The sequence below is a fragment of the Lycorma delicatula genome, chromosome 11 (genome assembly GCF_047948215.1).
Source record: "Lycorma delicatula isolate Av1 chromosome 11, ASM4794821v1, whole genome shotgun sequence".
NCBI lineage: Eukaryota > Metazoa > Arthropoda > Insecta > Hemiptera > Fulgoridae > Lycorma > Lycorma delicatula.
The window spans coordinates 37,564,502-37,591,880 of NC_134465.1; the positions used below are offsets into that span (position 1 = coordinate 37,564,502).

Here is a 27,379-nt window from a genome sequence, read left to right on the forward strand (position 1 = left end):
CTGATTGTTGGATATGAGCTGGTGATGTATTTTTATCTGATGCTTTTCTAATGTATCGAATCCTTTGCCCCTGAACATAAAAATGTGACTCTCAACACAACATATTTCCATTCCTTTTCGGTCCAGTTGCTTTAGCCCAGAGGAGCCTTTTTTTTTGCACATTGCTGGTGTTAAAAGTTGCTTTTTGGTTGGCCAATGAGCTTTCTGTCCACCTGCAAGAAGTCTGTATCTAACAGTTGTCATGTGTAAATCTGTTGCTCTGGTTGCTAATTCTCGATTTAAGTCCACAGCAAATAATTTTGGATCAAGTTTATTTTTGCTCATTAACAATCAATCCTGTGTTGGAGGGGTTTTTCTTTTATAGCCACATTTGCCTTTCTTTTGAGGTAAAAAGGAACAAGTTTCTTTAAACTGTCTTAAAATAGCATTTACTGTCCATAGTCCACCACACTCAGAAGCTATTTATAATTGTGCCACACTGGTATTCTCAGAGAGACAAACAATTTTCAAATGCTTTCTTGGAGATTGGATATTCAAAAGACAGATAAAAAAATACGACTTAAGTCATAAAATATGACTTAATAACAGATGAAATAAACTTTCACAAAACACTATTTATAACATGAAAACTGCTAAATAACCGAAGAACAATAACATTACGTTACACCGACAACTTGTAACATTCGTTTGTAATTGTTGACCACAAACGAATGTTTGTGGTCAAGCAATGTTGCCACAACATAGAAATAAATAAAAAATCCCCTATGTTCAGATTAATTTGCACGTTACTGTAAGTCAGGCAGATGGAATAAAAAATAAAAATCAGACTTCAACTGTAGAAGATAATTAACATACCAATAGAGCCAGTACCATCGATGATAGCTGTAACAGTAGCGAGTGCTTTTGAATTGCCAGCCAAAGAATGATGAGTACCGAGCTCAGCCGACACTGCAGTAGTAATTAAGGCATATGGTCCATTGACTAATATTCCAGTCAATAGTAATAACAATGTGTTTAGTATTAAATTATCTGCACCGTACATATGGTATACAAACAACTGAAACAGAAACGACAACACTTTGAATAAAATAGAAAGATCACAATTGAGAAATACTCAGTAATTTTATTAAAACTATTATTTTTTAAAATATACATTAATAACAATGAGTTGTGTGAACAGAGTAGCTTTTCAGTTTTAAGTATTTCCTTTTTAATCTTAGCACACAAAGATGAATTTTTGTTTCTATAAGTGATATTCAATTTAAATGAAAGATTTATTATTGATAAACTTACATTATCAGAAAGAATCGTATGCTGTATATAATTTATTTGGGAATAATGACTCTCTAAGTAAAAGAGTTGTTCACTGAGCTTTTCTTTCTTAACGTACATTACCTACAAACCTATACAGAAACTAAAAATAAAACAGAAATTAATAAAAATTACTTTTATCAAAATTCTTTTAGGTCTTAGATTATACCTGCATCTCTTTCTGCTGAAAAAGCATTTTCTTTAATTTTCAATTTTTTTTTTTATCATAATGACTTCATAAAAACAAAAATTAAAACTCACATATTTATGAGTTGTCTGTTTAATTAACTTTTTATAAAATTCTATTTCTCTCTACATGAAAATATTTTGTTATTTTCTTTGCTTCTGTTGCATACCATTAAAATCTTGAACAAATTCAATTTTTAACAACGCAGATTTTACACAGATTTTTTCATCGTTCTTTGTGGTCAAATATAACATCTGCTGCCTGATCTTTCTACAATATATATTGCATTATATTTTTTAATATACACATAATCATTTATTAAAGGATTCGCCTTTTGTTAACACTCATATACTCTCATCACCAATTGTGTATTGTCACATGTACATTCATTTTTTTAATAATTAAATTTGAAATTTATGTGCTGTCAAATGTTAATATGTATTGGGTTGTCCCATCCTTACTTGAGCTACTTTATTTCAATAATAAAGAAATACTTTATTTCAATAATAAAGAAATTCTTCACCTCAATGTCCAAGCTATTGGTTGTACTGCATTCTTGACCCACTCACTGTTTCCAAACTCAGTGCTGTGTAAAAAAACTCATTAAGAAGACCAAGTCCAAAAAAGCTGACAGAAAGAAATCAGAACTGTATTCTGAATGCAATAATACCTCCTTCCAATCCAACCTTTAAAAATAGCTTCTAATGTCTTTTGAGCAGTATAGGATGGGTTCATGCAGAAGAATTACAGCTACAGAGAGATAACTGCAAAGTTTCCTCCTTATTATGAGTTTCAGTTTATTTTCTAGCATGTCACAATAGTACTAGTTGTTGACTGCATGTTGTTCCTCCAAATAATCACAATAAATCAGGCTTTTATAATCCCAAAACACTGTTAGCATCACTTTACAGACTGACACTTAAATTTTGAAGTTTTTCTTCTTTTCCATATTCTAATGTTTGTATTATTAGTTATTATAAATCTAAAAAAGCAGTACATTCTGCTAAAAACCATTGTTTAAGTTCTATAAAAATATAAATTGGGTGTCTAGATTTTGAGTTAACTGTCTTAGTAACACCTCAAACACATTTTTGCCAAAATTCAGTTCATCATGGATAATGGAATGGACGTGCTGATAATTGGACTACATACAAATTTCAGCAATTTCCCAAATTTTTATGTCTATCCTTGCGATTAAGATCATTAATGCAATGTTATAAAGGTCTTCTCACGTCTTCTTAACTTCATACTTCCTAGGTCTTCAAATTTCAATTCACTGGGGTCGGTCTAGTGGTGAACTCTTCATCACAAATCAACTGATTTCAAAGTCAAAAGTTCTAAGGTTCAAATTCTAGTAAAGGCTTTTATATGGTTTTGAATACTAGATCATGGAAACTGGTGTTCTTTGGTGGTTGGGTTTCAATTATCACACATCTCAGGAACGGTCGTCCTGAAACTGTATAAGACTGCACTTTATTTACGTTCATACAAATCATCCTCTGACGTAATACTTTATGGTGGTTCCAGAGGCTAAACAGAAAAAGAAAGAAGATTTTCAAATTCCATAGGTCTTTTGCTACAATGAAACTTATACAATTTAAACGGTTTGATTCACTTAAAAAACACATAAAAACTTGCATATTTAATAAACATCTCACCATATCATTCTAACTTCTGTAAATGAGTTTTGACTGGTTTATCACCTTCAGAAAATAAAAATCTTATCACAGCACACGGTCCTTCCACAGTACGTTTCAAGCACAGCCAACATTTTAAAATAAACAAAAGAAGTTAAAATAATTGAAATCTTTTTGATCAATTGATATTATCTATATTAAGGGTTCTGACTTGAATGTAAAGATATAAAGCCCCTCAGAGCTTGTAACGGAGGGGGTGATGTGGCCACCTTGTGACATTACCACAAGGTGGGTGGTGTCTTCCCCCTACGGGGTTAGGATGAATGTAAAGATAGTTTCAGTTTATTTTATTAAATATATTTTCTGCCATTGCCGTTCGTCTCTTAAATTATTAAATGACCCTCATATAATATTAAGCTTATTACTTTTAACATCAATAATAATGATGACCATAACTTACAACAGGTATAGCAAGCAAGAGCATGCCGGAACATGTGGTTGCATTCATCCCTGAATAATCACTAATCATGCCGGCGGCTATTCCTCCAATTATACCTCCAACATCAAACAATGTTGAAAGATCTGCACTAAGAGTTGCTGATAGAGGTGCTGAAATAAATTGTGCATAAAATTAACAAAATCTATAATAAAAATACTTAAAATAAGTTATGTAGCTTAAGTAAAGCTCACTTTAACATGTACTCATTTTTTCAACTTTTTAATATGTTGATTAACACACCAACGTAACATATACATAAACCCTCTTATTGAATTTAGACATTCACTATTTTGTTTTCAATTCTCCTTCATCCACGGCGGTATCTATTTTTTATGTTTACTTTGGTAACAAAATGCACAGTGTGATGTTTATTTTTATTTTTACTATAAAATGACATCAAAGGCATAAATTAGTAGTAAATAACTGAACTGTTATTGGAAAAACGTGAATGCAGTTTATTTAAAGAATATAAATCAGTGAAATTTGATATTTTCTGATCAGCGTAAATAATCATTTAAATATTCAATTTGGAGTATATAAGAATTCATATAAATCATGTAATAATTAATATGATACATTTTACAATTATTGAACACACACACACACTGTGTTGGGTGCTCATATAAATCATTTTTGCTTCTTCTCTGGGAGAAAAAAAAATAGTAACCCATAAATATTGGTTTATAATATGTATAAGAAAATTTAGAGTGTTAATAAATTTTTTCTGTCATGGCTGAAAAAGACAGTCAAGCACATCATCTATTTTTATTTTTATAGACTTTTTAGTACAAAATTATCTGTACTCAGTTTCCCTGCTGTACACCATACTTTCACTATTTTAAACACCACTCCTGGCCAGTTAGCTTTCTTATTCTGAATTGTTACGATTAAGCTTCTGTTCTCAATCACGCTTCTCATTACTTCATTTTTATTTTGTCTACCTAATCTTCTGCAATTTCCTCTGTGTCCATATTTCAAATTCCTCCAGGCTTTCTTTTTTCTTTTTCTTAACATCCATTTTAACATAAATTATAAATATATAAAATTACACTGTACACAGTTTAAGTAGAATAATAATGTGTAGTACAATTTTTAACAACCTCATTGTGCCACCTCAAACAAATACTGTAGACAATTCATTTATAATTCCTATGAAATACTTAATAATAATAATATAATTTTTTTACAAGATTCGAATATCAGATGGCACCAGCAGTGTCAAATTATGAGACAGATGACAGAGGTGTGAGTGTATGACCAAGAGTAAAGATATGTTTAAAATATCAATTCTTATCAGTATTGAAAAAGTGGCATTAAAATAATAAATTTTAATTTACAATAATAGAGTTAGTAAATAAAGGCTAAACTTAAAAGCACTTAAGTACTATATTTTATATTAAGATAATAATCAAACAAATTTTTGCATTAAAATAATACTATCAATTAGAAATTGTCAATTGTGAATTTACCTTTGTCATGATCATAAGGTAAACTCTTACAGTCATGATACAGATACACAGTCAACTTTCATAAGTGTGCATCATGCACAAGCATATACCACTATGTGTTCATGTAATAACTGTATTACACGATATTAAATTAAATTATATGTGTAGAAATAAAGAGACAATTTATCTAACTGAAGAAAATAACTATTTAAAAAAGTGATTAATAAAATCAGAAATGAAACAAGTAATTTATCTTTTGCTAGTGCTGCTGTCAGCCGTTACAAAAAGTCTAACCAGCTGGCACTGGTCGGGAAGATTATCCCTGTTTCAACTAAATGAAAACATAGTCTTTATAAATATAAAACTCATTTTTAGAAGCCCACTGTTATTAATTTCTATTTGAACAGTCATTTATAGATGCACAAACAGAAAACTGTCACTTTATCATTTAATTCAACAGACTGTTTATATAAGAACAATATATACTTACTTATTGAATATTACAAATTTCAGCAAATAAAAGTACAACAACAAAGAAGCTACATCATAGAAATAGTTTCACTTTCTACAAATGAAAGTTCACTTTATCATCTACAAAATATTCCAAATCTATAGTTGCTGAAGATTATAAAACAGCAATGAACCTTACCGATCAATTAAAATAACATAAATTAGTGCAAATTTAATATAATTTATAAATAAAGATTATTTTACTTACTTGATGCTTTTATATAAAGTGGTAACCAATATAGGAATGTATAAGAAACGAGTTTTGCAAAAAATAAACACAATGAAAACTCAACAACACCCTGGAAAAAAGATAAATAAATTATACTCCAATAAAGGAAACTTTTTACAAGATGCTGAGTTTATTTAATCATCAATGGCACCACAACTCAATCTTGAACCTAGCACCACATTTGCCTATTATCAATATGTGTACTGTACTACAAACCAGCACACCAATTTCATTGATAAACAGTCAACATTAAATCCTGTAGATTACACTAATGACTCTTTTAAACATAGGAACTAGCTGTAAAGCAATTATCTTTTACTTTCAGAAAAAGTCACTCAGAATAGCCCTTTTATACCTCAAAAAGGATTTTTCAGAAGTTAATATGTGCTTTATGTTCACTATCTCTAGCAGTAGCGTAATCATATTAATAGAAAAAAAAACCCTCATACAAACTTTTATATTGTTTTATAAAATAAATACTTGAATAAACCTGAACTTTTATACATAACCAACAATACAGACTCAACTTTTTAAAAGCACCAACAAAACTACAATTGTAAAAATTATAATGAATTAGAGCTGTATATGAAGTTTGATATAAAAAATGTGGAATTTTTAAATTTCCCAAGCTGTATGAGTCCAATAGTCACAATTTTTTTTGTCTTGAAACACTTGTCCCTAATGTACGTTTACATTGGTAGCTATACTGGATGGTTAGTTTATTGTTAGCTGTCAATAAGATTACATGTTTTGATATGGTTGGTGATTTTTAACTTGTGAAAAAATGGGACAAAAAGTTTGTATTAAATTTTGCTTTAAGAATGTAATAAATGCAACACCGCATTGGAAATTTTGAATGTTGCTTTTGACAATTCTTCTATGAATAAAACAAGCATTTCCAAGTGGGCCGTGAAGACGTTGAAGATGATGATCACTCTGAATTTCCAGCAAATCAACTAATGACAATGTTGAAAACGTGAAGAAAATGATTACAGACAATTGCCAAATCACTATCAGAGAGTCAATAAGGATTACTACTTGGAAGTTCTATGCTGTTTGCATGAAGCAATCCAAAGAAAACACCTTGATTTGTGGCAAACAATTCATGGCTATTGCATCACGATAATGCATGCTCACACTTCACTGCTTGTTCGTGAATTTTTGGCCAAAAATAACGCCGTTATGATGCCTCAGCCTCCATATTCACCAGACATGGCCCCATGTGTGGTGTATACTTCTTCCTATTCCCCTAGCTGAAAAAAAACATGGGAGATGATGTTTTACCAACACTGAAGAGATAGACAGAATCGCTTAAGGAGCTAAATGCCATACTGGAAACTGCATTAAGAGATGCTTCAAAGATTAGAAAAAGTGATGGCACAAATTTATTTTATCTGAAAGGGGGTACTTTAAAGGTGAAAAAATCAATATTGATGAATAAACAAATATTTTTTGAAAAAACTAAAATTATGCATATTTTTTTATCAAACCTCATATAAAACAAAGACTCAAATAATAACATAAGTGAACTTTGCTAGCCATTAAAATAACTTGACCTCATACAAAAAAAACTGTATTATTCAACTAAACAAGGTTGAATATTTCGGTGGATATAACTGACACCATCCCATTTCAAATTTTCTATATATATATATATATATATATATAAAACACCATCTGTTGTACTCAAAGGCAGACTGAGTTTGACAGATAAGGAAACAAAGAGAAGATATTCTGTAAGAAGGAGGAACAGAACTAGTAGCAACAACATACGTTATAATTTGTTTAAGTAAAGTGATTATTTATTTATCATAATTTATTATGACTGGAAACAGAATACAATCTAAACAATTGACATATTTATATCTGCTTTATACAAGAAATTCCAATTTTTATTTAAATAAAAAAAAAAACAAATTTACATGTACAAAATGATAAATTGAAAATTGCAATTAAAGAAAAGTAATGGAACTTACTGGAATGCATAAAGCTCCAAAAAATCCAACAGCTTTATTAGGAGAACCATCAGCAAGAATGGGGCGTACTTCATTTCCAGCTCTTTTATTATCCTGTATAATTAAATATAATAAAGAAATAAATATTAATTAAATTCACAAGATAGAATTAGATAAACAAATCTACAAAAAGAATAATTCATAAAGAACAGAAATAATTTCTTATACTGTTCTTATTTTCAATATTTATTCCCAAAGCTACAAGTTTACTGATAGTACTATGACTTTCATGCATTACATAAACAAATTCTGTCCCTTTTTTGTTTTTACAAAATTTATATCAACAAATCAAAAACATTACATTAACCAAAATCAGTTTGAATCAGAACATAATACAAATTAATATATTTCTAAAATTAGGAACAATTTTGTACATAAGCACACATGCACACAATGAGTAAATAAGCGAGGTGGATGGAAAAAGAGATAAATTATTTAAAAACCAATAAAATTTTCCAACATCTACAGCGCATGTAGTAGAATTAAAAAACAACACAATAGAAGAATGGTAATAATAAAATTGAAATAAAAATTTCAAAATATACTAATAACTTGAAGACAATAATATCCTGACCGCAAAGAGGAAGATCCCACCATTTGACGATTCCAGTTGTCACGCCACCCCCTTCGCACCTAGCCCAGATGGGCTTTACCAGAGGTATCTTCTGAACCCACAGACTGAATAACATCTCTCAGTTAACAGCTTGGCCTTCATCAGGATGCTACAGATGCAAATGCCACAAATGACATTTTCATCGGTGTAAGAACGTACTATCAATAAACACAAAAAAAAAATCAAAAACATACTACTGATATGAATAGAACTGAGTAGAAATAAAATATTTAAGTTTTCAGCTATAGCCCTATCAATGAAATAAAACAAACAACATCATAAAATAACAGAACAAAAACAAAACTACAGAGTGCCTATTTTGGCAACAAGAGAACGCCCAAGCGGTCCCCAACTTACAACTTAACTTAACTTTGAGTTAAGTTAACCCAACTTAACTTTGAGCGTCCCCAACTTAACTTTGAGTTTAACTCAAACTCCCCATCTTACACGTTCTCCACAACTCGCTAAAGAACCAAATATTTCATGAAGTTCTCCACAATTGACCATTTGGCTTGACTTTTCCAGTTAACATTTAAATATAAAGTAGACCCAATATCCTGAACTGCCTCACTACCTCTAATTATCTTTACTCATAATGATGACAGAAATAAATTTCCCGTTACAGCCCATCAAGTCTAGGAATGCGAGGGAGGTGGTGTGGTGACTGGAAGCGTCACAAGGCAGGTGTCTTCCCCTACATGGTTAGGATTATGACAGAAATATAAAACATGAAAGGCATATCATCTAATATGCCACACCATGGACACAGACCCGAATCAGCCAGGCCAAAATGAGCCAACCTATTCCTAAAAACACTGTGGCCCAAAAGAAACTGAGTTATATACTTGTTAGGAGACACCCAAGAGGTGCCCCGCAGACTCCTCAGATCAGAGAAAAGGCCATACGTGTAACGCCCATCAGCCATCTCATCCCACCTAATCTGCCACAATTGAAATCTACCATTTTCAATATCTCTAACTGTTGCAGAAGTTTGCTGATCCAACTTCTTTGTGAAATAGCATTGTTGACGCTCAAGCGCAAGAACATCAATAGGCTTTATTCCAGCAATCACCAGGACAGCCTCACGAGAAATTCTTCAGTGAGGCTGTACTTTCATTTATCTTTAATATTAAAGATAAAGAAATAGTTGTAAACATGATTACACAACAAAGAAAAAGAATGTGCAAAAAACCAGCTGATATTAACATTTTTTGTTTATGTATACTATTGTTAACATATTATTAATAAACCTGTGATGAAATATAAAAGAATTATACGAGTACAAAATTAACAACTACTGCACATCAATGTGCCACAACTAAACAAAATAAAGATCGGCCTTACAACTGATACTTTCTGTCTATTTGGCAAATAGACTAGCTGTAAAGTGAACATCATCAGTTACAATTTGCTGTGACTAACCACATTTTTTATTTACTTTATATAAGAGAAATATACCAGAACTGAGTTCTGACTACCTTTTGAAAATAAATTGAAACACATATGATAGGGCATGTGCGTTTGCCACAATTGATTATAATTTTGTTATATGTTTTTTTAACAGGTATGGTTTACATCAGTCAGAGAATATTAATGAATATTTTCCTCTGTATGTTATTTAATAATTTTAATGATTTTTCATTTGACTAGATGGGTGGTATTTGATCAGTTATATATGGATGCAATCAAATTAAATGAAAATTTCATTCAATAAAATGCATTTTTCCAGGATGTAAAGTTTAAAATCATAAAACTGTCAAAAATAGTAAAAAATCCTGCTTTAACTTTAGAAGTGCGAATAAAAAATTATTCAGTACTTCTGAACAAATTTTTACTGTCACTACAGATTTTGACGTTACAATGGATTTTGGTGGTAAGTACAATCATATTAAAATTCAAGAAATAAAAAAATAAACGATAATAAACAAAATTTCAAAGAAAGATAGTTTCAAAATGAAAATTGAAGGTCATTCCTTTACGAGCATTTTAACTTTTTTTTAGTAGTTCTATAATATCTGGAAGAAAACCAATTTTTCTTATGTCATACATGTACAAAACAAGTAGATTTATGTTTGTTGACATAAAACCATCGCTCAGTAATCTGCTGCTCCCATAGAAGGTAAAAAAATATCTCCAATTCTTCGGGTGGAATTGTGCGCAGGATGGTAACTTATCACATAGGATCTTTCCTCTGGTGAGTTATTTATTTCATATTATGGTTGTTAAATGCATAATTTGGCCTTTCTCTATGCCAATCTCGGCTTTTATCCACAGTCCCTTTTTCCCTGTTATCGAATTCTGTAGATATAAATCTAACCTAAGTCCATGCTGAAAATGCCAGGACTTAAGCCAATGTATCTTTAGCATATTTAGAGAGAGATTGTTTGTAGCCAACCTGCCGACTCTCATTTTTTCAAAGCTTCTAGCTTTGATAAAAAAAGGTATATTATTGTATAACCAAAAATTGTAACTTGCCAATAATTTATCATCTAAAGTGATAGAGATTTACTGTGCAAGTGATATTAATAGGTTAATAGATATAAGTGATGTAAGCAATCTTTTTGTCATTTGTAATAATCATGACAACATTACCTAAAAATGTGAAGAAACTACGCTAGACAATATTTTATAAGTACTACTAGCTTAAATGAAGAAGAATAAACAACAAAAAGCCTTAGAAAAATTAAAAACTGAAATAGGTAAAAATTCCTAAGTGTCAAAACGTCTTATGCTGCACAAGCACTGCTACGCGGGTGAATGATGATCATAATATATGTTCAAACACTGCTAAGACGTTCTTCTGAAACAACTGAATAACAAAGAATTAACATCTGAGGATGTTACAAAAAACCAATTTCAATACTTCCACCAGATAAAGGCAAAAGATCCTAACTTAGACAATTAAACAACAACTAATTTAGAATATATAACTCAAATATTACAAAAAAGATATAGCACAAAGAGGGGTCCTGTAGTTGTTGAATGCATATGCAATGATGATGTAGCCAAAACCAAAGAAATATTACTTACAAACATAGATGAGCACTGTGAGGTTATAATACAAAGCATAAAAAATCCAAAAATCAAAATTACTGGAATCAAATCCACCAGGAAGAATTATTAGAATCTGATATCAGTGAAAGAAATTTCCAACAATTATGAAAACAAATATAAGGTACTACTTGTATTCAATTGCTACAGTAACATATAAGGTACTACAGTTGAAGTTATTTCTAAACTGTACAAACATATTGGGGATAATAATTTCAGAATATACATTGGTCATCAATGTTGCAAAGCCTATGCTGAATTAAATCTTACACTGTGCAAAAATTTTATCACAGTATGAAAAATGTATATCAAATTCACCTAATGTATAATTTGTGCAGGAAATCACAAGACTAAGGACTGAAATCAAACCCAGATAAACTGTATATACAGTAATAAATCAGTACATACAGTAAGCTACATGTATATACACATGTAAGCCACATCTGTAGCTTATGACACAGATGTGTGATATATTAAAAATGATTGATTAATGTTATCACAAGTCCTGATTACCCAATAAAACCTATTATACCAAAGTACTTAAATAATGTGATGTTATATGAAGTCAAAGTGTTGAGCATGATACATCTGTCATTGAAAACGAAACAAAAACATTGTTTCACAAAAGCAGCAACCAATAAGTGCTTGATATCATCAGCAACAGCAGTCATTTGTCAATATGAGGAAAACAACTGTAAACCATCTGTGTTGAACAATACCAAGAAATATCACCAAACCGACTGAACTCAACGATTTAAGAGTATTCTTTAATTAGTTATTAATATTTCAACATGTGTAAAGATAATTGTGATACATTTTTTGATAATTTCAATACTAGTGAAAAAATAAATTATAATATTAATGCGTTAAAAAAATAATTACAAAAAAATTAAATTTTCACTTGCTTCATGTCAATATATGTAGTTTAAAAAAATTTAGACAAATTAAAAGTATTAAATAGTCTTACTAAAAATTCAGACATAATAGCTTGTGCAGAAATCTGGTGTATACAACACTCACCTCTTTTAAAACTTGATGAGTGTGACAAGAAATTCAATGAGAATAGATTAAATCAAAATGAGGGAATTGTTCTCTATATTACAGAAGTATTATTAGCGCATACTGTTGTTGAATCAATAGGTAATTTAAAAATAGTTAGTACTACTGTAAAAAATTATAAAAATGGTAGCATAAAGATAAGGGAAATATGCAGAAGCCATGATATAAAAAAAAAGAATTTATAGATATGTTAATATTATATCTAGATTTGAATGGAAGTATTAAGTCATATAATTGATGGTGATTTTAATGTAGATATCTGAAAACTATACACAGATACTGATAGCTATTTAAATAATTATGAAACAGGATATTTGCCAAGACAAAAAAGATATTATAAGAATAAATGACCTAGGTTCTGGAACATGTATAGATAATATTTTTATGAAAACATCGAATCTGAATTATTAAGCATATACACTGCAATATAAAAAAAATCCCTTTCAGCATGCTGGAAGGCAGAGGTAGATTTCACCAGTGCTAAGTAGGGGATAAAAAAAATTTCTACCTTACATTAAGAATTTACTCAATACAACAATGGTTGCATGTGAAAAAAGTTTAACATATGACAAGTCATGTCATATGTCATATGACATCTTTCAATTCCTGCAACATTTTGGTCATCCCTTGCCATAAGGGTTGGTTGTATCAAAAACTGTTTCAGACTACAGTTTTAGCTAATGTTTAGAGGACTAATGACCACTTTAAACTGATTCAATATGTACCTATATTGAAATCATTGTTTTTCCACCCCCTGGGCCAATGGTTGGTGATATCAAAAAACCTTTCTTAGATACATTTTAGGCCCTTATCCAAAGAATAGTAGGAACTTTAAACAAATTCGATATTTTGTTTTTTCGAAAAAGCCCTTCCATTTCCACCCCCATGGTAATGGGGGTGACAATTTTGCCACTTAACAAACTCTACCAAGATTGTGGGTCGTTATATGTATAAATTTGAAAGTGATTGGCAGAAAATTACAGCAGCTATCATGTCCACAAGAAAGTTAAATATAAATAAATATATATATAAACTTTTAAACTGATGGTGGTTTGGAATCTGGGAGATGTGAAATGTCAAAATCTTCCGTACGTCGAATCATGGTACCCATTACAATAGATTCTAATCATTCAAAATAAAAAAAAATTAGAAGTATTTTTCAAATATTAAATATTGGGATATTTCAGGGATCAATAATAGAACCTCTTTTGTTTTTAGTATATATCAACCGATAACCTTTTAGATTGTCTACCTCAAGAATGTACTGTGATATTACCTTATGTTCTGAAGACGTGTGGGAACAAACATATAATAAAATGGAACACTACTTAAAAATAGTTGCAGATTGGCTTAAAGACAATATACTTTCTCTGAATGTTGGAAAGACATAGCATTTATAAACTATGAAAATAAGAAAAATATATTTTATTTAAAAATAAACAAATAAGAAATAAAAGGAGTGATTGGAACTAAATGCCTAGGGATAACTATTGAAATACAGATATGAAATGGAAACAGCTTATTGAAAATATAACACAGAAACTAACATTTTTTATATTTATCAGTTTACAAAACTGATAAAAGTTATAAATGTTAAGCCTTTGTAATCCATATATTATGGATTGTTTATTAGTGGAGCAAAATATGGGATGGTGGTATGGGCATCAACGTATAAAAATAAACTTATCCCTTTATTAAATTTACAAAATAAACTTGTTGAATTAATATGGAAAAATGTTGAAAACACTGAAAAAACAAGTCAATCTACACTAAACTTATGTTTTATCAGTTTTATGCATAACTACAAACAGTTGAAAAATAAATATAAAAAATCAAACAGTAAATCAAGACAAAAATCACAGGTATAATAAAAAAAAAAGTTAAATGTAGGCAAAAAGGTGTATCTTTTCAGTGCCATAATGTTTTATAATGAACTACAAGAAACTCTTAAGAATTTGAATGCAAAAATGAAACTGTTAAGACCAAATTAAAAAAGTGGAAACACGATAAAATTTAAATTTAAGATATGTACAAAAATGTAAATAATGTAAGCAAATGATTATTAATAGAGACATGATTGTGAGCATTTATTTTTAAGTTAGATATATGAGGTCTGTAAATAAAGTAATGAAACTAGTTTTTTTGGCAGCCAAAGTGGTAACACTGTAAAGTTACTAGTAAACATATGGTTATATGAACAGCTGATTTATATTAGGTAGTAATATTGTTAGTCCATTGTTGCCACGTGAGATGTAAACAAACTTTTTGTGAAACAAGTTTTTGTTGTACATTACAAAAATGAGTGATACTAATAATGAGCAAAGTTGTGCAATAAAGTTTTGTGTTAAACTCGGTGAGAATGCTGAAACATTTTCAAAATTAAAAAGGATGTAAGGAGATGATGCTCTGTCACGAGCCCAAGTTTTTAGGTGGTTTAAAGTATTTTCAGATGGCCAGGAATCAGTTGCAGAAAATCCATGCTCTGGAAGATAACGTCAAAAAGTGATGACAATGTTTAGCGAATCAGAGACTTGATACAACCAATCACTGGGTACAACCAGCGATTAACTGTCAGAATGATTGCAGAACAATTGAATTTGAACCATACCACAGCCCATCAAATTTTGACAAACAAATTGAACATGAAAAAAGTTTATGCAAAATTGGTCCCAAGAAACCTCACAGTTGAACAGTAAAACAACAGGGTGGAAATGTGGGGTGGAAATCTTCCTGTGTACGGCAAATTGAAACTGATCCTGATTTTCTAAAAAATCTTATTACTGGTGATGAATCTTGGACATTTGAATATGACCTAGAAACAAAATGCCAGAGTAAGGAGTGGCACACTTCAAACTCACCATGTCCCAAAAAAGCAAAAATGAGCAAATCAAAACCATGGTAATTTGTTTCTTTGATAGTAATGGTACTGTCCATAATGTGTTTGTGCCTACAGGACAGGCTGTAAATCAATATGTTTGCCAAGAAATTCTTGAAAGGCTGCAGAAAAGAGTTGCCTGTGTGAGATTAGCCATCAAAGACAACTGGATGCTGCATCACGACAATGCACCTTGTCACATTGCACTTTCAATTAATGAAAGTGCATCAAAACATTCTTGTAGTTCCTCAACCACCTTATTCACCTGACTTGAGTCCCTGTGACTTTTTCCTGTTCCCTACTTAAAAAAAAATCCTCAAAGGACACCATTTTAGAACTATGGAAAACATAAATAAAATTGTAATCAACCATCTGAAGGATACTAAAGTTTTTGAGTTCCAAACTACTATGGAGAGTGGGAAAACCGTTTGAAGCATTGTGTAGCTTCCCAAAGGAACTATTTTGAAGGTGATAAGAGTCCATGTATAATTGGATTGTAAATAAAACATTTTTCTGAACCAGTCTCTACTTTATTTGCAGACCTTATATGTAAGTTTGTAATTTCAATTAATATGAAATCAGGTCTGCGCACAAGTAAATAATATCTCCTGCAGAACTTCTTATTATAATAATAGCTAGTTACGTATATGTACCTGACATATAAATAAATAATAAATAAGACTGAAAAAACTATTTTACACAAAAATTAATTGTGGTTGATAACCAAAAAGAAAAACAACCATTACTCTGTAAACCAAAAAAATGTTCACTTTTAGTGACTTTTTTTGGGGGGGGGGGGGGGATGGGCGAGGGAAATGAAGGTGATTATTTTCATTAAGTTTATTGAATAATTAAATATACAAAACAATATTTTAATGCAATTAAATATAATATTTGAAAAGCTATTTAATAATATTTTTATGAAAGACAAAACAAAAAATAATTTTTTACATAGAATATAAATAGTAAATTAAAATTAAAGTAACTTGAATTACAATATAACAATAAAATTATAAAAGTTTTGAATAAAATTTTTGACAGCAGCAATATTTATTTACGTTTGTTATGTCTTTAGCACAAGAATAATTTTTTTTAGATGACACACAAGTAATATCTGATAATATAATAGTCATGGTAAAAAGTAACAAACATCTCATGCCAGATATAGGAGGAAAAGTTGCTGCTTCACTAAGCCAAATATATTGTTGTACATCAACATATTGAATCCCATTATAATCCAGATGATATTTGGCCTGCCCTGTTAGTGATACTATCATGCTTTTCAGACAGGAAATGACTATATGCAGAACATCATTACTTTCAGAAAAAGCAACTGACTTGAACCTCACGTTTATATGTCCATTACATCTTTAAGAAAATATTGTGAAGAGCATACAGAAAGTTCAGTTACAAACATCGCCTTCTATTCAGTACTCTCCTCAGTAAAAGTACAAATGTTAAGTATAATGGCAATTAGATTTTAAATTTGTGTCAATATATATTGAAATCTAAAAGTCATCACGGTACCATTAAATGTGCATTAGCAATAAGAAATAACTATATCGATGTGAAATACCGATTAGTTTTTGCTACTGACTGTTTTATTTGATTTTTATTTAATAATTAAAAATTAATTTAAAAATAATGTTAGGAAAATCTTAATCCTAATTTATCTTAATTCTTATTAAATCCTCTTAAAAACAACCACCTGACTGAAATTCCATTAAATAATTAAAGTTTTAAGTAACAACATGCAAATTTTTATATTAAAAAAATCTCCTTTCCGCATGCTGTTTAATTCAAATCAATCTATCATACAGGTATTGTTATTTCAATCTGAAAATATATAATTTTAATAATGAAATTGCTAAACCAAATATTACACAAATTCAAAACTTTTTTTTTTGTTAAAAACACAGATATAAATAAAAGTTTTATTTATGCAGTAATAAAAACATTCAACACATGCAAATAAATACTTCAAAGGAAACTTTACTTAAGTAAATAAATGCAATTTTCATTAAAAGTAAAAATGTTATAAAAATGGTTAATTATATGAAATTAACTGATTTGTTATTCAAATCTAACAACTAATGTTCCCCTTTGGTTATCTAGATGTACATATAGTACATCAAGGAATTTACACAATTTTTGAAAAAAAGAGGGGTCACAATACATATAACAATATATATTATGACCGTGTATGATTTAAAATGTATTAGAGTATTATAAAACAACCATTAGCATAACTAAACCATAATATCTGTTAGTAAATATTAGTATCATAAAACGAATTAGTACCGCAGAATTGTAGTGATACTTAATGTACTCTTATGTTTATGCAATAAAATGAAATTATAATTAAAAGTGTATATGAAAACCATTATTAGGAGACAAAAAAATAAGGTAAGGGGTGATGTGAATGTAAAAAAAGAAAAAATTATGAAAAGAGGTTTTGGTGGAGAAAAAAGAAACCAATCTGAGAAGATCTAAGACATCTGAGAAGATTATATTTTGAGAACAGACTTTAATAGAACTCTAAAAGACAGCTGTGATACAGAAGGGATAGATAATGATATATACAATGAGAATGTCCACCCTGTTTAGGAGAAGTAAGAAGGAATATATTATATATATTAGTTTATGAGACTGGAGAAGTATCTGCAGATTTAAAAAAAGTGTATTGTTATCACACCAAAGAAAGCGTATAGAGATACATGTGAGAATTATGCCGCTAAGAGTCTAACATCACTTGCATTGAAAAAATTCACTAATATGTTTGCAGGAGAACAGAACCTCTTATGGAAAGTTTATCGGCTGATGATGACCGGTTTGGTTTCAGGAAGGGCACAGGCACAAATGACATTGTTCTTCTGTCTATCTATGGAGATAGGTTTAAGAGGAACACAAACTACCTAAATGGCATTTGTAGATTTTGAGCAAACATCGGATAATATAGAATGTATAATGTGTATAACAATCATGTATAAGAGTAAAAGGTGAAGAAAGGCAAGATCTGTTCCTGAAAGTAATGACATGAGGATGTCATCTGTCCCTATCAACTCATTCTTTTGCAACTCAGATGAAGCAATGCAATAGTTGTAGGCAACATTCGGGAGCAGAATAAATAACTGCGGAGAAAAAAAAAAAATCAAGATTCATTTGTGGCACTGTTCTTTTGGCAGAAACTAAGATGAATTAGAAAAACTGTGATATGAATACCTTGGATTTATTGCTAAATTCAGTTTGAAAATAAAAATAAAACAAAGGTAATAAAAGGTAGGAAAATATTTTATTATTCAGATAACAAAATTACAAAGAACTGATGAAGTAAAACAGAATCAAGAACAGACTGGTGCAAGCAAACAGAGCTTTCATGAAAAAATGTTATCTGCTAATATCAATCAATACATATTTAAGAATTAGAAAGATTTTATAAATAAAATTTCTGTGGATTGCAACAAAACAGAAAGAATTGAGGCTTTTCAAATCGGTGTGTGTTAAAAGATTTTGAAAATTAGATGGGTAGATAAAATATGAAATGGAGAGGTCTTAAAACAATATACAAGAAAAGAGAAGTTTCTGGTGGACTCTTGTAGAAACAAATAAAATTGGAGGACCATAAATGAAGACATCTACGTTTATTTAATCCAGTGGAAAACATCATGACAAATATTAGAATTTAAAAAACAGATAGCAGAGGATGTAGGATAAAGTAACTACACTGAGGCAACTACAAAGATAAGCGCAGGAGAATAGCATCAAACCAGTCAAATAGAATAGTTTAGCTTGAAGTAAATAAAATAACACCAAACTACAACAAATGCCTACAGCAAGAAGGTATTTCTTTGGGAAGGATTATTTATCTTGATTGATGTCTACAGACATAGGGGACTATTATTACTTTCCATCTTCTCTTAACATTGATCTTTTCCTCTCCTATAATTTTCTGTGAATTTTTGTTAGAAAACCCATCAGAGCTGTGTTAAGAAGCTTTTGTAATTTACAGCATCCTTGGTATTTGTGTGTTTTTTTGAGGGCAGATCTGCCTGCATCTCAACCACACATCTCAAGAATGGTCAACCTGAGACTGTACAAGATTACACTTCAATTACATTCACACATATCATACTCATTCATCCTCTGAAGTAATACCTTACGGTGGTTGTGGAGGCTAAACAGATAAAAGTAGTAGCTTTACCTGTATACCAAGTATGTAAATATGAAACCACAAACTATGTATAAAAATACATGTTTATTGTAAAAAATATTTTATTGGAAATATTGTTCATTGCTAGGTATACATTTTTCCATCTCTCTGAAAATTTATGAATGTCATGCCAAAAAAAACTGTTGCTCTTTTGAGGCAAATCAGTCATCGAACCACTTTTGTACATTTTCATAAAAAGTGAAGCGCTGCTCAGCAAGTGAATGTCCCATTGATGTAAATAAATTGTAGTTGGATGGAGCCAAGTCTGGTGAGTAAGGTGCATGCAAAAGTATTCCCAACTGAGTGCCTCGATCATTTCCTTGACCAGTTTTGCAGTGTGTGATGGTGCATTATCATGAAGCAAAATCACTTTGTGTTGCCTTTTTTGATATTCTGGTCATTTTTCATGCAATGCTTGGTTCAAATTATCAATTGTTGTTGGTAGCATTTAGTATTAACAGTTTTGCCAGATTTTAGCAGCTCATAATAGATTGCACCCTTCTGATCCCACCAAACACATAGCATTTTCTTCTTTCCATAGCGATTTGGCCTTGAAATCAATGTCGATCGTTCACCTGGAGTTACCCATGATCTTTTATGCTTAGAATTCTCAAAATATATCCACTTTCTTTTGAACCTGGCAAGCAGCATTTCGCAAGTGGTTTTTCAGTTTTCTTGCTGTCTTTCATTCAGTTCATGTGGAATCCACTTTCCCATCTTCTGGATCTCTCCCATGGCTTTCAAACGTATAGAAATGGCTTCTCGTGTTACATTTAATTGCATCGCGAATTGTTGTTTGACTGTCATCCTCAGCTAACAATGGTTGCAATTTGTTGTCTTCAAACTTTTTCGGAGATCTTCCATGTTCTTCGTTTCTCATGTCAAAATTGCCACTTTTTAATTTTTTTTTAAACCACTCAAAACAACTGTGATTTACCAAGAGCATTCTCACCATAAGCTTCAACAAGCATTCGATGCAATTCTCAGCAGTTTTTTTTAAAAATGGTAACAGAAAATCAATGCTGTTCACAAATAGTAGTTGTAGGTACAAAACTCAACATGTTCAATGCTAATTAAAACTATGCTGTTGTATAAAACTTGTATTGTTGTGAGTTGAACTTTGTCAGATTTCAAAGAAAGAAAATGGTGCCAATGATGAAGTTTGACAGTAGTTTGACAGCTAGGGCCATCTATGGGCAAATTTGGGATTTCATATTTATACACCTGATAGAGCTGTGCTGGTGTTCTGTTTTCTATATTCCCATCTTACAGAAAAAAACTTTACCTTTTGATAAAGCCAGGCCACCTAATGTTACTTTAAAAAAAAAGTAAATAATATTTCTGATTTTAACTAATATATTAGAAATATAAATATAGCATTAAAACGTGGCTTAATAAAAAAATTCCATATGATCCTGAATATTTATATAATAAACTCGAGAATATATTTTGTTATTTATAAATCAATAAAAATATTATTTTACTCACTGCTCTCAGTTCAAATTATAAAACTGATCGGTCACAAAATATTGGTGTATGCTAATGTTGTAGAAGGAAACAGAAAAAATAATATGATAGAGATGGAATGATCAATCGAGATATGCAGAGTGACAAAGAGAAGCACAAAAGTGAGAAATATTGTGTAACAATTTACAACAATATAAATAATATTATAATAACTAATACCTCACGTGACAGTAGTTCAGAATCAGAAGAACTATTTTCAGCTTCATCATCAAAATCTTCAATATCATCATTAAAATCAGTAGTCAAAGCCGGTGGCATTCTTCTATAACCGCCGGCAGTGCTGGGATTTGAGTAACCACCAGACAATCTCTATATATTTAACAAGACACCCTTACCATGTCAAAAAATAACAAAACGATAACACCAGCTATACAAACAACACAAAATATATACAACCGAAAATAACAATAGTCAACAATAAACATATATTATAAAGTAGAATACATTAAAACATAACAGTGGAATAATAGTTATAGAAGCAAAATTAAGCAATTATTATAAATTAATTAATTTACAATTTATGTTAATTTATAAAAATTAATATGTACGTGTATAAATGTGAAAAACAAAAAAAACAAATTAAATTAATAAATGAAATACAAAAAATGTTATAAATTTTCCATCTAATACCGTAAATCTTTTCTTTCATTTTAAAAAAATAATCACTTAATATAAAAAAAAAAACCATAGTAGTCAAAGGCCATATCAGTATATAAATAAAATTTTAAATTGCCCACCTAAATGCTGGAGAGGTAATATCTTGGCCTTTCACTTGGGAGTTCAGAGGTTTAATCCCAGTCAGGGTTGGCAGTTTTCATACTCATAAAACTGTTATATAATAGTTTCCACTTACCAACAATCTTTAATGTTTCAATGCTTTTGGATTATTAATCCATCCTCAGGAATAATGATGTGTTATACATTACAATTATTTAATTCACATACCATTAATTATACTAGTAATAAATTATACATTAATTATACTAGAAGTAAATAATTATAATGTATAACAAACACATCGTTATTGCTGAGGATGGATTAATAATCTGTAAGCGCTCGAACATTACTATTAAAGATTGTTGGTAAGTGGAAAGTATTATATAAATAATTTATACATTAATATCACTGGGCCATACTTAATAAAATTCATATAACAAATTCTCGTACATAATTGTTAAGCTTATGTGGTGAATTAATTATCTATTAATAATTTATAAAAAAAAAAAATGCATCATTTGGAATTAATTTAGTCAGTAGATTTAAATAATTACAACTACACTCATGTTAAAGTAATAATTTTATTGATAAAGTTTTTGACCAAAATTTTTAATATTTTACACTTTTTTATATCATGTGATTATTACTTTTAATGTTTAAAAAGTTTCTAACGAGACAAAAAGTAATTTAACATTCATTCATTCATTTGACGAATGATTAGTAGAATTTTTTTATTTTGACAATTAATTTATTTATTAATTCAAATTTTTTCAGTAGAGGATTATCAGATTTATAGATTAGAGGATTAGAACCATTTGTAGGTGGATCAGTGGATTTGTAAATCAGTGAATAAATAAAAACAAAACCAGAGTCATGCACAATGTTATAATTCTCAGTCCTCTTTATAAGAAAATAGAAATGGGCTGGCTAATGAAGAGATTTATATTTTAACATTAGTTTCTATGTACACTGTTCTCGATAAGAAAAAAAGAAAAATATACAGAAATATAGCCAATATATGAATTTCTGAAAATAGAGAATAGAAATAAAAATTTCATCAAACTCAAACAATTCATTTCGTCTCATTTGCATGCTGATGAAATACATTTTTTGTTGTTTCATTTTTTGAATGAAAAAATTAAATTCTCACTTAACAGTTATTTCAAAAAAACTTTTATTAAAAACAAATTTCCTTTCAATGAATTAATATTTCCTTTAGTAATTAGAGCATCAACTTTGTAACAATTTCCACACAAATTTCAGTTGTTTGAAATTGTATTTGAATAAGTGAGATATCACTTTGTTCAAAACACATTTCACAGGGCTTGGTTAACAAAAATATAATTTTAACACACTTTAGCTTCTGAGAAGTTAACGTTTAAGATTTAATAAAGCTGCATTCTGATAACCGAAAAGATACAATTTCTCTACTTATTTATTTCAGTGATAATGTTGATTTAAACATGTTCAGATTAAAATATCCTAAACTGTTCTTGAAATATGAATTTTCATTCAAAAAATGTATAAATAGACAAACAGGTCTGGAAAACTGTTTCCAGACCAATTTGCAAAAAAATTGCAGACCTTTTATTATTTTTACAGACTTTTTATTATTTTTTTTTTAAGTGAAAAACACATGCTACTGAAATAATGACTTTTTTGTATATACAATCAGTACCCTTATGTTAATTACACCTATAACTGCACATGGTAATATCATTTAAGATATTAAATAAGATTCAATAAGTATAAAATAATAAATAAATAATGTATCATGAAGGGTGGGCTGTATATCTATCGTTTAATAGTAAAAAATTCTGTTAATTCAATAATAATGCAAATATGTATACCGTTAACATAAAAATACAAACAGATAAAATTACGAATGTATGTATATTTTATATTCACACAATTTACATAATATATTTATAATAGAAGATGAATCAGAAACTAATTACTGTTTGTGAACAGCTCATTTTCTGGTTGTAGATATTTGAGATATTTAGGTGTAGTAGTGTTTTAAGTGTTTTGATAGCCACCCTTTATCTTACATTATGTTTTTTGTGAGACCATTATTCAGTCTTTATAATAGATTACGATTATGTTTCATTCAGTGGAATGATCATCAGTTGAGTGCTGAGATTCATAATTCATTTAGCAAGTGTAAAAAAACATTGAGTCCATTGGGATTAATTGTTATACATGCTTACTTTATGAATAAGATGTAAAGAGTGATGTAATAGTGCACGAGTTGGATACACTATTACAAGTTAATAATGATCGGCAGACTTATCTAATAAAAGTAACTTTTCATTAAAGGTTTATGAAAAACTTTTGAAACCAACAATTCATGATATTGGATAACATCTTTTCCTTGAGTTTGAAAAATTAGATTTCTTGAATTTCAACTGTTTTCTGGTTCCCTAACTTGATTCCCAAGAACTGTTCACAGTCACTACTGAATATGAATACAGACAAACACAAAATAAAGTCTGCAGAAACCGCATCAAGTTTTTTTGGATAGGTAACACATAGAAGAAGAAGTTTTTTAAATCTATTATAAATCTAAAATGCGGCTGTTCCATGAATTAATAAGAAAACAAATAAAGTTCTGGAAAAGTTACCATAAGAGATCACCAGAGTGATGCAAATGGTTAGAGCAAGCCTTCCTGTGCAGGAAACTGATTTTGAGTTTGAAGCCCAGCCTAACTGATTTTATTTTTGATGCTAACTGCTCCTAAATACTGTTCCCACCTTTGATCTGTTGTTGGACAATACAACACATCCCAGCCGACAATCAGTCAATGAACTAGGATGTAATGATCTAGCGACAGATACATTCATTATATGAAGAAGCCTCAAATTGTGGCAGCTGTATTAGACATTCAGAGATTTCTGCAATACTCTACGAACCAATCAGATCAGAAAGGAAAAAATTCAAAATGTCCACATCAACAAAAAGAACAATAAACATAGCAATCTTATTGTATATACCTGAATAGTTATGTGAATTGAGGGGGGGGGTAACCGATTGAGGAAACACCTAACTTTATGAAAATATCATATCTTACTTTGTAAATGTGACATTGCATCTGTTCACCTAATCTTGATATTGACTTCTACCTGTTTACTTGCTTAAGTCTTGAGGATAAGTTGGTTAAATTGGTGACAAATTAAAGAAGATAAATTATGATTTGCCTCTAATACGAGATACAAAGACTTGTGCCAAGATATGAAAAATGATGTGATTCCATGGAAGTCACTATATGCAATAGATGTTTATGATAGCATATATATATATATATATATTTATTTACTTTTAATGGTAAAATGGTATTCGCTTTCTTCATGCTGTAATTTATCAAACAATAAAGAATAAAATTATAATGTGTGGTTAGACCTTCATTCTAATGTTAATAACAGGGAAACAACCATCTTTAATTTATGATAAAATTCTACAGTCCAAATAAAATTTAAACATACTATCACATACCAAGTCTATGACCTAAAATCACTGCTCAAGCTATACTTCACAAACTAAAACATCCATAACTTTATTTATACACAATCTTAATATCTAATTGATCTCAATATAATAATAACTAAAATTTTTACAATTAAAATTAAACATTATCTTATAAAAATAACATGAAAAAGTAAATAAGAAATAGTACATATTTAATACTTTTTAAATTAGAATAAAATCTCATAGTTTACTCTTATTCTGAACCTGTTATAATCAAATTGCTGTAAGAAATTAAAGAAGTCTTTTAAATTTGCATAACATGGAAGCTGTACATATATGAGAATACCAATCCAATAATGGAATTGTTAATTAAAATAAAACTATATAAAATATCTTATCCGATTACTGAACTGCTTATTTAACTTTAAAAAAAAATTTTTAATCTGCAAAAATTCTGTAAAAGAGAAAAATTAGATTGTTAATGATTCATTATTTGTTTTTTAAATATAAATATTGTATACTTTTAATTATTCACATATAATAATAAAAGGATATACTTATGCATAAATATACTTTATTTTACTGTTTTAGCAGTAAAATAAAGTATAAATAAGTAAATAACTGTAGTGCTTAATATTAACCCTCTTAAATGCAGGCATTTATAACAGTCAGACAAAAGTAGCTCATGCTGTGTAATCAAACTTACATTACTTCAATCCCATCATTCATACATCATTCAAAAATTATTTTAAAAAATTAGGTGTATTTATAAATCGTTGAGAAATTTTTTGCAATTTCAAAGCTATATTTTATTTATTTTAATGTCATTTAAAAATTTAAGTTTACAAATGTTGACTTGAATTTTTTATCTTCATAAAGTTTCAGATATCTTTATGACTTTCAAATAATTTTAACAAAAATATTTTGCTACAAAAACATACTTGGTATCTTTGTTTTTTCTAATTACAAAGATAAAATAAAGAAATACCAGCAAGGACACACATCAGTACATACAATGAAGGTATACTTCACTCATGAAGGCTTACTTCAAGTAAGTAAATAATGTTTGAAAATAATCATAAAGTTATTAAATTTAATCCTAGAAAACGAGGAAATCATTATGATTAATGTTTTTGAACCTGTATTATAATAAAATTTCTGTAAGAAATTAGAGAAGTCTGTTTTAAATTGGCATAAAATACTAACCGTACATATATGAGAATACAATCCAATAACAGAATTTATAAATAAAATAAAACTATATAAAATAATATCTTATCTGATTAATGAACTGTTTATTTAACTAAATTATTATTTTTTAAATCTGTAATCTTATTCAGTTTTGTTTCCAGTGCAACCTATACCTCTTATCAACTCACTGTTTTTATAACTTGTCAAAATTTTTTCTGTGTGATGTACATTTCAAAACAAATAGCTTTTAGGTCATAAAACGTGTTGTTTATAACTGTGAGAGAATAATATATGTAAGATATAAAGGGCTGAATAGAGAGAAGTTTGGCTGACATTTTTGTTGCATATAATTTGTCATCAGTAGAGTCTAGTCATTCCTATTATTGAAAATGGAATTCTGCAATATTAATTATTCAAATATTTTTATAGCTCTTTAAACTGATATTCATTGAATTGAAAAATATTTTTTAGATAAATTAATTTGTATATATAAAATATCATTCCAGTAACTGTTTCTTCAACAGCAGCGGATGGGCGTTTTCCATAAATACATATACGTCTTTAATTTAAGGATTGGTCGTGTTTAATAAAGCGGTTCCTATACATTAATCGAGTTAAATGATATTGGATACAGTTTCAAAGCATGTTGTTATAATTTATTTCATATAATGTTAGTAGTTGATGATGCCTACAAACTTATAAAAAAATAATAAAGTGGTACATTGCATATATTAAGGTAATACTAAAAATAATAGGAAAAATACAGACGGTAAGAATAAATAAAACACTTAAGTTTTAAAATAAGTTCACTTCAGAATATGCATTTACTTCTGA

The 27,379-nt window shown here is 29.4% G+C and overlaps 1 protein-coding gene across 4 annotated transcripts in view; it reads right to left on the reverse strand.

Moving 5' to 3' along the window:
- Nucleotides 1–27,379, reverse strand: part of MFS16 (major facilitator superfamily transporter 16) — a 119,235-nt gene that overhangs the window by 11,555 nt on the left and 80,301 nt on the right. For 2 of the 4 annotated variants that reach the window (XM_075378337.1, XM_075378339.1), the window contains 5 exons: nucleotides 21,331–21,480; nucleotides 7,798–7,890; nucleotides 5,801–5,891; nucleotides 3,596–3,744; nucleotides 856–1,057 (listed from right to left, as the gene is read on the reverse strand). In XM_075378337.1, the coding sequence (XP_075234452.1) occupies nucleotides 856–1,057; nucleotides 3,596–3,744; nucleotides 5,801–5,891; nucleotides 7,798–7,890; nucleotides 21,331–21,480 (685 nt within the window). The remainder of the gene's footprint in view (nucleotides 1–855; nucleotides 1,058–3,595; nucleotides 3,745–5,800; nucleotides 5,892–7,797; nucleotides 7,891–21,330; nucleotides 21,481–27,379) is intronic. The other 2 variants (XM_075378338.1, XM_075378340.1) reach the window with 1 other exon arrangement.